The sequence below is a fragment of the Lygodium microphyllum genome, chromosome 10, assembly GCF_053477565.2.
Source record: "Lygodium microphyllum isolate KBCC chromosome 10, Lygodium_microphyllum_v1.1.10, whole genome shotgun sequence".
NCBI lineage: Eukaryota > Viridiplantae > Streptophyta > Polypodiopsida > Schizaeales > Lygodiaceae > Lygodium > Lygodium microphyllum.
The window spans coordinates 117,003,749-117,017,232 of NC_141144.1; the positions used below are offsets into that span (position 1 = coordinate 117,003,749).

Consider the following 13,484-nt stretch of genomic DNA (forward strand, 5'->3'; position numbering starts at 1 on the left):
CCCATCAGCATTTCGAGATTAGATCACACAGTGAAGGGAAGCACCCCAAGACCAACTTGGCTTAATGCTGGAGTAGATACAGGATATGGAGAATCATGGGCAGAATCATGTATGCTAGAGTAGCGGCTGTAATAGCCAGCCTGTGCAGAAAGGAATGTCATACATAGGTAGCAATATGCTGCCATATGGATTGGGAATGTATGCAGGGTATCTAGACCGTTATGGCTATTACAATGCTCCAGGAGCACCTTGTTACAGCAATATGGTTATGTCAAGTGTGAATGACACCATGCATCACCTATTGCTGGTAATTTTGGATTGTATGGAATGCATGCAGAGAGCATAGGGCCCCCATATGGGCTTCAATCCATGCACGAACATCAGCCATCATCTGGTTTTGAGCAGCACCATGCCTATATGTATGATGTTTATGCTTACAAGCACTCCTTTATGCAGCAACATTGTTCTTATGCAAGTCATGATCATGGACATGTACATGGTAGCTCATATAGCATTGGTCAGCAGCATTCATATGGAGATTCTTATGCAATGCAGGCATAGCAAGCCAATGATTATGACCAGCATCATGCCAATACCTATGCTCATGGACTTTCCACTCATCGTATTTATGGTCAGCCTAGGATGCAAGAACACCATTGTAGTCATGTTGAACAATCATCATGCAATCTTGGACATCATGTTTATGGGCAACATATGGCCAAGGCTTTGGTAGTAGGCAACAACAAATAGATGTATTTGGGCAGCAGCATGAACATTTTTGTGACATGCATTCTCATAGAGATTATGGACAGCATGACCAATGCTGTGGGATCAATGATCAAAGGCAGCATGCTTATGACGGTTATGCGTGTGATGCGCAACAGGGCTATTATCACCACATGCAGTATGGACAGCATGAGTATCATTATGAGCAGCAGCCTCATTGCTACGACCATCCATATGGACAGCATGAGCATTATGGTCATGAGCATGGACAGCCATCTACTGTATATGAGCAGCATGCTTATGTACGTGAGCAGCAAACATCAGTGGAAGCAAATGCATATGCTCAACCAAATTGTCCCTCTAATGCGCAGCAGGGCTATTATCACCATATGCAGTATGGACAGCATGAATATCATTGTGAGCAGCAACCACATTGGTATGACCATCCATATGGACAGCATGAGCATTATGGTCATGAGCATAGATAGCCATCTGTTGTACATGAGCAGCAAGATGACTATGAGCAGCATATCAGAACTATTACTAAGCTAACCAATGGTAATGAGCAGGTGTGTAAATTGCTATCTAAGGCTAAACGCATTAGACACCTTACTAGTGATACGATACAGGAATTGCATGCTGCGGGCTTATGCTATCAATGTGCTAAGCCAATATCTTGTAATCATCAAGCCACATGCAGGGCAAAGACTGCCAAAATACTATTGGTATTAGAGTATTATGATGCAAAGGATGGAGAAGATCTTGTTGAAGACCATTTTGGTATGGGTCCACAACAAGAACCTCAGTTCAAGAAAGCAGATCATGGGCAGCATGTGGATTTGGATGATCATGACCCCATGCGGGAGCCCCGTCAGTCCACAGACCTACAGTTTAAATGCTTGGACATCACTAAGAATGCATGAATATGCAGCACTTAGGGGCTGATGCAGTCCATGCAATGGTGACTTCAGCCTCATATGCCTCAGTCATACAGAGCATGGTGATGCTTGAGAGGCTTATGGAAGAGCTAGAGAATACCACCATGCTGATCATGCTTCCAGTTGTACTTGACTTTGACCTTATGGAAGCTGATCCAATGCATGGCAGCGATACCACTTTCCCTTTTGATCTGGGTGGCTACAAGCTGACCTTGACCCTCTGCATAGACTAGTACTACTCTTGAATATTAGGTAATCTTTTACTGGGTCTATGCCAAGAACCCCTCCCCCCACTACCTTTTGCCACTTGTAATGTTGTACAGAGTAGTACTCTGCAGCCCACTACTTGGCTATACCAATAAGTCCGATCTTTGTTTTGGAGGACAAAAACTTCATTTTGAGTGGGGATGGATTGTAATGGAGGGGAAATACTTAGGTCAAGTTGACCTAAGTATAAAAGGTGGAAGGGACACTGCATAGGACCATTTGATGAATACACATCTGTCCTTTCACCTTCTTCACCTTCTTCCATGTCCTTCCATGGTGGCTACCAGCCATTTCTCTCTCCTCTTCTTGCCTTTCTCTCTCTACTCCTAATCTTTCTCTCTCCTCATCACCCTCTTTCTCTCTCCTCTCTGCGGTCTCTCCCTTCTCTCCTTCTGTCTCCTAGGTCTCCTTCATTACATTATAATGGAAGATTATTAGATGACACGCTACTGCTATTGGTCCTTTCACCCTGAACATGTTCAATTGGCGATATTAGTTGATTCATATATGGATTATGATTTTTACTTAGGATGAAATATACTATATATCTCTATTATATAATAATAAAAACGTCAAAGTGCCAAAACACATTTTGTTTTTTAATGGGAATGCTTCGTTGTTAGTTTTATCTACGGTATCGTTGCGAGTTGTGTGTGATATGCATGGTTTGTATTTATGATTTTAGTTAAAAAGTCAGGTGTCTATTCTTTGGCAGAATGGACATCTCATGATGAACTGGATTTATAAGTGTGACTTGAGCTCAAACGTGACCCACTTGGACCGTTATAAAGATTTTCAAAGGTTCCAACAACCCTTTTACGTGATTCAAGGAGCTCGTGGTGGTTAATTTCCGTTATGAGAAGTCACGGAATCCCCCCCCCCTTCTCTCTCTCTCTCTCTCTCTCTCGTGCAAGTACTCTGCATCTCTCTCTCTCTGTGTCTGTCTCTCGAGACTCTCTCTCGTGCAAGTACGTACAGGTCCAGGTGTGTTTCCTATCAGGGGATCATCATAATAGTTCGGTCGGCCGCAATATCGCATAAACGCACAGGGTTGCCCACATCTTGACCAGAACATAAGCAACCTCGCTGCTCCACTCATGAAGAAGAACCTCTACCTCGCAGTTCAATCTTTAGCTCAGATTAATGTTTATAGATTGTAATTCCTAACTCACGAAGTAATTAAAGGAGCCAAGTAAATGAAATCTGCAAAGCATGATACTCATATTAAAATGGCAGCTCTGCATGTTACACTAATTGGCCTTCAACTGTCACCCCACCACTGTACCACTGCTGCTTTTGAACTGCAATTGTAGGGCACTGAGCAAGGCATACGACAAATCATTTACTTTCGGCAGCCTGTGAGATGCCTGAGAGCTAGCCTTCTCACAGAAATAACCATGAACCAATACATCCTCAAATGTGTTCATTTATCATGTATTTATTGTACGTCATAATCGTGGGATACACTTCACTACTTACAGGGAAGTGACCACATCTTTTGCGCCCTTGCTAGCCTTAGGTGCAAATATCTGAGCCCAGTGGATGCACCAACCTTAACGTCTCTGTCAAAACATGAGTAAATCAATAGGACTAATGAAAATGATGCTTTCTGCTTCCTCTAAAACCCGAATACAGGTCCTACATTACATTGCAAATGATCTTCACGAAGAAAACTCACAAAAATAAGCTCGGAGCATATATGGTAAGTACATGGATATAGAGATCATATCAAAATAATTCTGTAGGCAAAATGATGGTATGGTTGCTGCTTCCTTTGATGGACTTTGGATAAGAAACAAAAGATCATTTGCATTCTCCCAGGAAAAACCAGGCTCAACCATGTTTGTTATAAACAACCAGTAAAACATTACAGACTTCAAAGAGAACTGACAAAAGCCTTCACTAAAATATCAGTAAGGAACAAAAGAAACAAACGATCATTTGTATTCTCCCAGGAAATACCAGGCTCAACCATGTTTGATATAAACAACCAGTATAACATACTTCAAAGAGAACAGACAAAAGCCTTCTTCACTAAAACATCATATCAGATGTGAGCACTTCACCTGCAAAAAGATGGTACCCTTAAAAATGCCAGCATGTATAAATACTGTTGTCAAAATTTACAGAAACTAGCTGGTTGCTGACTGCGGGCAGCACTTGGAAAGCTGAACTGTTTGTCCAGGTACAGGTATAAACTTCACCATGGCTGCTATTGGCCAACTAAGGAAACCAATGACTATACAGATAATCCAATGCTGCCAATCCAGCTTCACAGTGGAGGCAAATTTATTCAAGAACTCCACAATGATCACTTGAAGTATCAGAGTGGTAAACAAGATCCCAATAAACAGCCGGTTATTGAAAAGACCATTAAATATGTTAAGCTTCTCTGGCTTCCTTGCATTAACTTCATTGAAGAGTTGACAAAGCACAAAGGCATTAAATATCACTGTGTTGTTAATACTTTCTGCATCAGTTCCGTCTAGTTTCATTATTTGCTTTCCCCTGAACTGCAGAGTTAGAAGCACTATCACTTGATACAGTGCCTGCCCAAAAATGTTTCTCCACATCACAAATGTGATTAGAGAATCTTTACGGTTGATAGGTGGCCTGCACATCAAATCATCTGTTGGAGGTTCAGTAGCCAAAGCAAGTGCTCCCAGTGTATCCATGATAAGGTTCACCCACAACAACTGGACTGCTGTTAGTGGGACATCCCCATGTGAAACAGCAGCAATGAAGTTTATTGTGAGAGCTGCAACATTGACTGTCAGTTGGAACTGTATAAACTTCTGTATGTTAAAATACACTGATCGGCCCCATCTCACTACTTTAACAACTGATGCAAAATTATCATCCAGGATGATTATGTCAGAACTGTCCTTAGCAACTTCAGTTCCTTGTATTCCCATGGCAAGTCCAATGTCTGCTTCATGAAGGGCTGGTGCATCATTTGTTCCATCTCCTGTAACTGCGACAACATGCCCGAGCTCTCTGAGAGTGCGCACCATCAACAGCTTATCAGATGGTGAAGATCTTGCCATGACAGATATCTTTGGCAGTTCTTGTTTTCTCTGCTCATCCGTGTAATTCCTGAAGGTCACTCCCTCAATTGCAATGCCACCTTGGAGAATTCCACATTCTACTGCTATTGCCTTGGCAGTGACTATGTTATCCCCAGTGACCATACGAACTTTCACACCAGCTGCTTGACACAGAGAGACAGCTTCAGGGACCCCAGGCCTGCAGGGGTCTTTGATTCCGACAATGGCAATTAAAGCTAAGGGTGATTCAGGGATTTTCCATTCTTCCAAGTTCTCTTCTGATGGGACATCTTCATCATTGACATCCCTGTAGGCAAACGCAATGCATCTCAAACTTTTTGCAGCCATCCCCTCTATCACCCTCAGCAGTTCTAGTCTTTTCTCTTCAGAGATGGGAACCCTGGTATTTTCTGCCGATAGGAGTGTATCACACTCACGCAGCACCATCTCTGCAGCTCCTTTCCAATGTACACGGACCTTTCCACTACCAGCAACATCTTTGATGGCCACCCCAGCTCGTTTTTTGGCTGAGTTAAATGTCTCTACATGCAAGATGGTTGTCTGACTTCTCACCGTGGCAAAATTCATGCCAATCTTCAAACCCCACAAAAGAACTGATTTCTCTGTAGGTGATCCTGTGACCTCGGGTGCTTTCTCTTCAGGAGGTATAAATACACTTCCACTGCTGTTTTGAGCAATGCCCTCAAGGAGAAGGCTAGATAGATTGCTTGGCAGGCTCTGCAGATTTGTAACCGGCTCTCTAAACTCACCTGCGACCCATGCCTTGACCACCGTCATCTGGTTTAGGGTTAGTGTTCCAGTTTTGTCACTGCAGATTGCAGTAGCACCGCCCATTGTTTCACAGGCGGATAATCTCCTGACAAGAGCTCGATCAGTCATCATCTTTTTCATGGAATATGCCAGGGTGAGTGTGACAGCCAAAGGGAGACCCTCCGGCACTGCCACCACTATTATTGTCACAGCAATGGCAAATATGTCTACCACACTGTTCACTGCTACAGTAGCTGGCGTTTGCCCTGCCTTGAATTTCCCTGAATGGTTAGCTCCTTCCTTGTGGCCAACGAAGTAGAAGATGATCAAGATGATGAGCACAAGGGCAGCCACAAGGAGACCAATTTTGCCAACAAATGTAGCCACTCCATTGAGACGGACTTGCAGAGGAGTTTCTTCTCCCGAGTCCTCTCCTATGGTGGCCATCAGCTGCCCCCATTCAGTGTTGATGCCAACACCTGTGACCAGCATGGTGCCAAAGCCATCCTCGACCTTACAACCTGACAGCAAGTAGGGCTTTTTCTGGTCGACACGGACCTGCTCACTCTCACCAGTCATGCTGGACTCGTCGATAGTCAGAGAATGGCCCTGGACAAAGATGCCATCTGCAGGGACCTGATCCCCTATGTTGAGAACCACGATGTCCCCGACTACAAGCTCAAAGATAGACAATGTGAGCCTCCTTCCACCTCTGATAACCTGCAGCTGGATGTTGCGCTTCTCCTCATTCAGCGCTTTGAACTGGAGCGCCTGCTTGTAGTCACTCATGGACGTGACACAGATGACCAGAAGCACGGCGAAGGCGATGCTGGCACCGTCGTACCAGCCTTCCTTGAATCCATGGCTACGGATGCCGAAAATGAGGGACAGGACAGCACAAGCCATGAGAATGACGAGGGTGGCGTCCTTGCAGGCATCCCAGAAGAAGGCAATGTACCATCTGGGAGGTTGGCGGGGGTAGTTGTTGGAGCCGAAGGCCTGTTTGCGGCGATGGAGATCTTCCGTGTCTGCTGCGATGCCGTTCTCGAGGTCAGTCTTGACCCTGGCTGCGATGCCAGGGGGACCGCCGAGGCGCAGCAGAGCGTCGGCATCGTGCTCCTGCACAAGGCGCACCAGGTGAGAGGGGGATATGTCGAAACCCTCGGAGACGGGGGCATCGTCTGCGGCCATGGCGATGCAGGTAGAGTCAGGGATTGCATCCTTGCCTGCATGTCCCGCAGCAGCAGCATTTACATGTTTTGCATCTTCTCCTGCACCTGCATCCGCGATGCCTTCTCGTCCTCTGATGAACGTTCCGCCATCTCTGACGGCCCCCCCGGGGTCTCCATCTCTGTGGCGGCCATCTGCGGCATGATCTGATCTTAAAGATGCGGCATCACGGAACCGATGGGCGGCGCGGACAGTGTGCGCGCTGGTCTTGAAGCGCCGTAATCTCTCGGATTTGAGTCGCTCTGTGTCGACGCGCTGGGTATATCGGAACCTGCGAGTAGCGTTTAGGGCAAGCGTGGCGCTCTTCCAGCGCTGGAGGCTGCCGAGGGTGCGGTTCTTGGCCGGGATATCGAACACGTCGTCCTGCGCGCCGCCGGCCTTCGCTGGCGCACGGCAATGGCTGCCGCTGGCGGCATCTCCACGATCTGACTCCTCTGAGGCCGGTGAGGCCGGGCTGCCCCCGCTATGGTCGTGGTCGTCGTCACCGGGGGAGTCAGCCGACGGCGCTGCTACAAGGGTGTTCTCGGCAGATAAGAAGCGCCCATGGAAGCTCATCTCGTCTCTGGTGGAGCTGCAGATCAGCCCTGTCTCACTGGTAGTACACTAGTGCAGGCGCCATATCTGTGGTTGCAACTTGCAAGAGGCTGCAACTTCCGCAGCTGGCTGGCTGTCATAAGCATGCGAGTGCCAGGTTTCTCTGCGTATCTGTATCGCATCTATCTGTTATTGCCCTCTCTCTCCCTCTCTCCCTCTCTCTCTGTCTCTCTCGTGCAGCTCGCGCAGGCTGGCTGACGTCCCTTCACTTCCCAGCACCCTTTTGCATGAGGGGGTTTTACGTGAGAGGGGTGAGAGGGGTGTCCCTTGGCCAAAACACTAGAGAATGTAATATAGCGATAATGCATGGAAGCCGTCCTAGCCATTTTCAAGATCAGCCTGCCAATCTAACGGCAACGCATGCAAAGAAAAAACTGAAGTTAAATTTGGTTGAAACAACGTATACAAAGAAGCCACATAGACTATGACAAATCTTCGTGCATGAACTTTGGAGTTGTCCTCAAAGAATGGAGGGAAGCACATTGTGGGTTTAAATCACTTTTAATTCGCCCATGTGAGCATTATTGAGCTTGCCATGTGGCAGAGGCTCGTACAACATGACGCTTCCAGTCTGCCTTCTTTGTTTTTGGGATGCTTTAACAAGGTGTAGAGGAGGATGTCGAGATGATAGAAGAAAGCATGTGAGATAATGACTCATTGAGCCTGCTAAAGCAAGAAGGAAGGTGCATGCTTAAGAGAAACCCTAGTGAAGAAGAGCCTGTAACGTTCCGCAGGAAACCCTCCCCCCTATTTTAATTAAAGAAATTGAAAAATTTTTAACCCCCCTATCGACGCCGCCAGCTGGCAAAGGGAGGGGGAGCTGCAGAAATCAGTCGACGTGGAGAGGATGACGACAAGGGGAAGGAGGAAGTTGATGATGCGAAGATGAAGGCGGTGATATCGAGGGGGGAGGCCATGTGGCCTACACCCCTCCCCCCCTAACTCTTGACCAGTCTGCCACGCATGCTAACAGGTAGTGGGTGGGGGGAAGATGCCAGCACCACCACCACTTCACTTCGCCCCCCAAAACAATACCACTCTCCCTCCTATAAAACACCCCCGCCACCCTATCGTCAAGAGAAGGAAGCCATGGAGGAGGCCTCGACCTGTTGATGTGATGAGAGAGAGAGAGAGAGAGAGAGAGAAAGAGAGAGAGAGAGAGAAAGCCCTTGCTGCCAAGAAGAAGAAGAAGAAGAAGAGAGAGAGAGAGAGAGAGAGAGAGAGAGAGGGTGTGACAAAGAGCGAGAGAGTGAGAGAAAGAGAGAGAGAGAGAGAGAGAGAGAGAGAAACCTCCAAAAGGTTCTCCTCCTCTCTCCCTCCTTAGAGGGTGACCACACGCACCTACTCCCCTATTTTGTGAAATTATCCCCCCATTGCAGTTTAATTCTCTTCCCAAATTGGGCCCGCTAATCAAGGAAAAGGCGCGAAAGGCTTGTGCAATTCACGTCTAGGGAAGACGAAGATCGGGAATGGCCCCCAAGCGAAAAATGTCACACGCGAATGGCAATCCCGTAATGAAGGCGTTGAGCGAGGACATCACTGCCCATCCAACAGCAGTACCGATTGTAAGTAACGTATTTCCAAATTGATAAATGTTTGCTTTGATTCCCGCATGAGATGCATTAGACTGTATTATGCCATACGAGAATAGGACATTAAAAAGGATAAACTGCATCGCAAGTATTCGAAGGATTGAATTCCCCAAATGTGCATATCAAGAGAAGTCAATTGTATGTAGATGCTATGCGATGAATTCATAAACAACATATAAGGCTTCGAGCATCCATCCTCGCAATAGTAGGTGTGTTTTCATCACTTCGAAGGTATATGTTGCAACTTGCATACCTGAAGGATTGCATGGCAAGCAACTTAGTCTAGAAGAGAATCATTTCGAAGTTCTAGTTTTTGCCCAAGCTCTCGTTAATAGCTCACTAGGCGCTCGGCGCCTAGACTCGCCCCTTCGCACCGGGGTGGGTGTGATATTTGTGGGGGGGTGGGTGCTGGACGCGTGGCACCCGCCCCCGCATTCTCTTTTTTTTTGTGGGGGAGGTGGGGGGCTGCTATGTGGCACCCGCCCCCCACCTCTCCTTAACTAATAGTATAGATGTGCCTTGAGATCCATCCAAAGGGTTAGGAAAACCTGAGGCAAAGGAAAGATAGATGCTTTTGTACTTGTTCGAAAGAAGGCTAGGTTATCGATCAATGTAAGTGACTAATAGAACTTATGACTTGTACAGTGTTTGAAACCTTAACATGCCTTAGTCGAAAGAATGGTGTGTTAAGAAAATTTTATATAGAACCGCTCCTAATTCCAAGGGGGAAAACAAATATGTGATGGAAAGGTTATTGTGACTATTCTTGCAATGTTTGGAAAAGGATACCATTGTTTTTGTTGAATCATCAAATAACATCCTAAATGCTTTTGCATTAAACTTATTGTTAGAATGCGATTTGGATTATTAATCCAAGTGCTTGTGTTTGATGGTAAATGCACGCCAGGGGTTAGTGATGACAAGTTGCCATAGAGATATACAGGAATGTTTTCTTAGAAGATGATATTAGGCTGATTGCCTGGATTGTGCTTGATTCTTAATTGGATTAATTAAGGAAGGATATTTTGTGTAGGTGGATCATCTCCAAGGTCACACTGCGTTTCAACCCGAGAGAGCACTGCTTGATTCACAAGCTGAAGGTCGAGTGGTGAAAAGGCCAACCACGGAAGTTGTGTCTCACTCCTAGGCCGCTTGGGGTCAATGGAGCTCTAAACACCTCCTGCCTAGTCTGGAATGGAGTTGAAGACTACCATGAGCCCAATGTCTAGGGCATTGGAAGTTCCTATTCTAGATAATGGATGGAAATTATGGTGCCATGTGATTTGGACCGAGAACTTTTGTTGGAAAGAAGGGATACATAATTTCTCCTGTATGGGTAGGAGACAAACACTACAAGGATATGAGTGTCAAGATTGTGGGAGAGAAGGAAGGAGTCTCACTTGTAGCTTTCTTGCTTGCACAATGGGGGAATACACACAAAGGTGGAGGCTGAAAACAGTTTTCCTCTTCTTAGTTGTGTAAGCCAAAAAGAACTCTCGTACAAAGAAATAGAAGAACCCTATATATGGGTCTCAAACCAAACTCAACTAACTAAGGTGGCATACTAACTGAGCCACGAACTAGAGTAGATAAGGATAGCTGTCATCTATCTATTATTCATGGGCGGTGTACCAACCGCATCTGCAGCTAACACGTCTGTGACATAAATGCACAACGGTCACCCTGGCATATCACGAGTGGAGCTCGATATCTCAACACTCCCCCTCGAGCTCAATCCCCATTCCTGCACACCAAGCAAGTCTCTGAACTTACGCAGCTTCTTTGCGCTCAATGCCTTTGTAAATATGTCAGCTACCTGATCCTCTGTGCTGACATAAACTAGATCAATAAGACCTAGTAAAACCCTCTCCCGCACATAGTGATAATGCACCTCAATGTGCTTTATTCTAGCATGATAGACTGGTTTATTTGCCAAGTGTATACTACTCATGTTGTCACAATAAATGACAACTGGCCCATCTGTAGGCTGATGCATATCATAAAGTAGCTTCTGCAACCAAGCTACCTCACATGCAGCCATTGCTGCGCCCCTGTACTCAGCCTCTGTGCTTGATAAGGCAACTGTAGGCTGTTTCTTGCTGCTCCAAGTGACTGCATCACTCCCAAAAGAGAACACATATCCACTGGTAGATCGTCTATCAGAAATACTACCAGCCCAATCAGCATCAGTGTATCCATACAACTGTATCTGAACCCTAGTCTCATAAAGTATTCCGTACTGCAATGTGGACTTCACATACTTGAGTATGCGTCTAGCCGCATCCAAATGCGGTTTCCTTGGATCCTGCATAAACTGACTTACCAATCCAACAACATAGCTCAAATCTGGCCTGGTAATAGTCATATAAATCAAACTTCCTACTATGCGTCTGTACATAGTAGGGTCTTCCAAAAGCTCACTTGCATCTGCGCTCAGCTTCACATTCTGCTCCAAAGGAACTGAAATAGGCTTACAGCCTGTCATCCCATATTTGGACAGCATGTCCAATCCATACTGCCTCTGCAAGAGCCGTATCCCACTTGTGATCTAATCACCTCAATGCCCAAGAAATAACACAGCTCTCCCAAATCCTTCATCTCAAACTTCTGCTTCAATAGCATTTTCACATGAAGGATATCTTCATCACTATCACCTGTCATAATCAAATCATCAACATAAATGACAAGTAGCATAATATATTTCTCTGTTTTTCTCACATAAAGTGAAAAATCTGCCTTGGAAATCTAAAAGCCAATAGTGACAAGATACTATCCTATCTTGTCAAACCATGCTCTAGGTGCTTGCTTCAAGCCATACAAGGCTTTCTTCAACCTGCAAACAAACTCAGGATGAACAACATGCACATAACCTGGTGGCTGCTCCATATATACCTCTTCTTGCAAATCACCATGCAAGAAGGCATTCTTTACATCCATCTGATGTAAAGACCATCCCTTTGATGCAGCCATAGCAATGACTGCTCTTACGGTTGCCATCCTTGCAACCGGACTGAATGTTTCTTCATAATCAATGCCATATGTTTGTGCATACCCCTTGACTACTAATCTTGCCTTGTATCTATTCACGGAACCATCTGCATTGTGTTTCACCTTATAAATCCACTTACAACCAATTGCATGCTTATCTTTAGGCAAAGGTACCAACTCCCATGTAGCATTTGCTTCCAAAGCATCCATTTCTTCATCCATGGCTTTCTCCCATTTTTCTTTTCCCATGGCTTACTCAAAAGAAGTGGATTCTGGTTCTTGTATCACTTTGACCATATAGGCATAGTGAATGGCTGTAAATCCATCATATTTCAGCCTATCCACAGGATACCTAGCCTTGGTAGACCTGCACAAAGTAGGTTCACTCCCAGGTGCTCTCAAAACATCCCTGGTCTTCCTTAATCTAGGTGTAACAATAGAAGGAATACCCAACTCATCATCAATGCTCTGTTCTGAGCCACTAGATTCACCATCCACATAAGAGTGACCTGCATTTACATCAAACATGGGCTGATCTACCTTCTCTTTTCCTTTTCGTGATACTTGAATATCACTATCTGCATTGCTTTGAGAAGATTCTCATGATCTCAATCTACCGTTCCATGGTGAAGAATGTGAACCACTGCTAGAGGACGTTCCAGGTCCACTAATATTTTGTGACTGCTGCTGTGAATTATGTGCGGCATTACCATTTTGTGCATCTACATCATCAATCACATTTACTGGTTTATACCAGCTACTCATCTCATCAAAAACAACATCTCTGCTCACTTTAAACTTACGAGTAGAAGGGTTATAGCATCTATACCCTTTATGCTGCAGAGAGTAACCAATAAAGATGCACTTCTCAGCTTTTGGATCCAACTTGGATCTCAACTCATCTGGCACATGAACATAGGCAATGCAACCAAAAATCTTCAAATGAGAAATATCTGGTTTCTTACCAGTATACCTCTCCTTTGGAGTTATCCCATGTATTGCTGCAGTGGGAGTCCTGTTCATTATGTAGACTGCTGTAGCAACTGCTTCAGCCCAGTAAAAATCTGGCAAGTCTTTTTCATTGAGCATGGCACGAGATACCTCTCCAATATGCATGTTTTTCCTTTTTGCAATTCCATTTTGTTGTGGGATATGACTGCATGAATATTGCTGCTTTATGCCATGCTCCTGCAGGAACCTTGCAAACTCATTTGAGAGGTACTCTCCCCCTCCATCTGACCTTAGGCATGTTATTTGCAGGCCTGTTTCTTTTTCAACCATAACTTTAAGAGTTTTGAAATGCCCAAAAACTTCACTTTTCTTTTTCATAA

At 45.3% G+C, this 13,484-nt stretch overlaps 1 protein-coding gene across 1 annotated transcript; it reads right to left on the bottom strand.

The window, feature by feature from the left end:
* Positions 1–3,249: 3,249 nt before the first annotated feature.
* Positions 3,250–7,838, bottom strand: LOC148030474 (calcium-transporting ATPase 5, plasma membrane-type-like). Its single transcript, XM_087686806.1, has 2 exons — positions 3,998–7,838; positions 3,250–3,493 (listed from the first exon to the last, which is right to left on the bottom strand). The coding sequence occupies exon 1, from the start codon at positions 7,532–7,534 to the stop codon at positions 4,064–4,066; it is 3,471 nt and encodes a 1,156-aa protein (XP_087542932.1). The 5' UTR covers positions 7,535–7,838; the 3' UTR covers positions 3,250–3,493; positions 3,998–4,063.
* Between the last annotated feature and the right edge of the window lie 5,646 nt (positions 7,839–13,484).

Bases quoted from the DNA above. Each gene is read 5' to 3' on its own strand.
- LOC148030474 (XM_087686806.1), bottom strand. From the start codon at position 7,534: ATGAGCTTCCATGGGCGCTTCTTATCTGCCGAGAACACCCTTGTAGCA.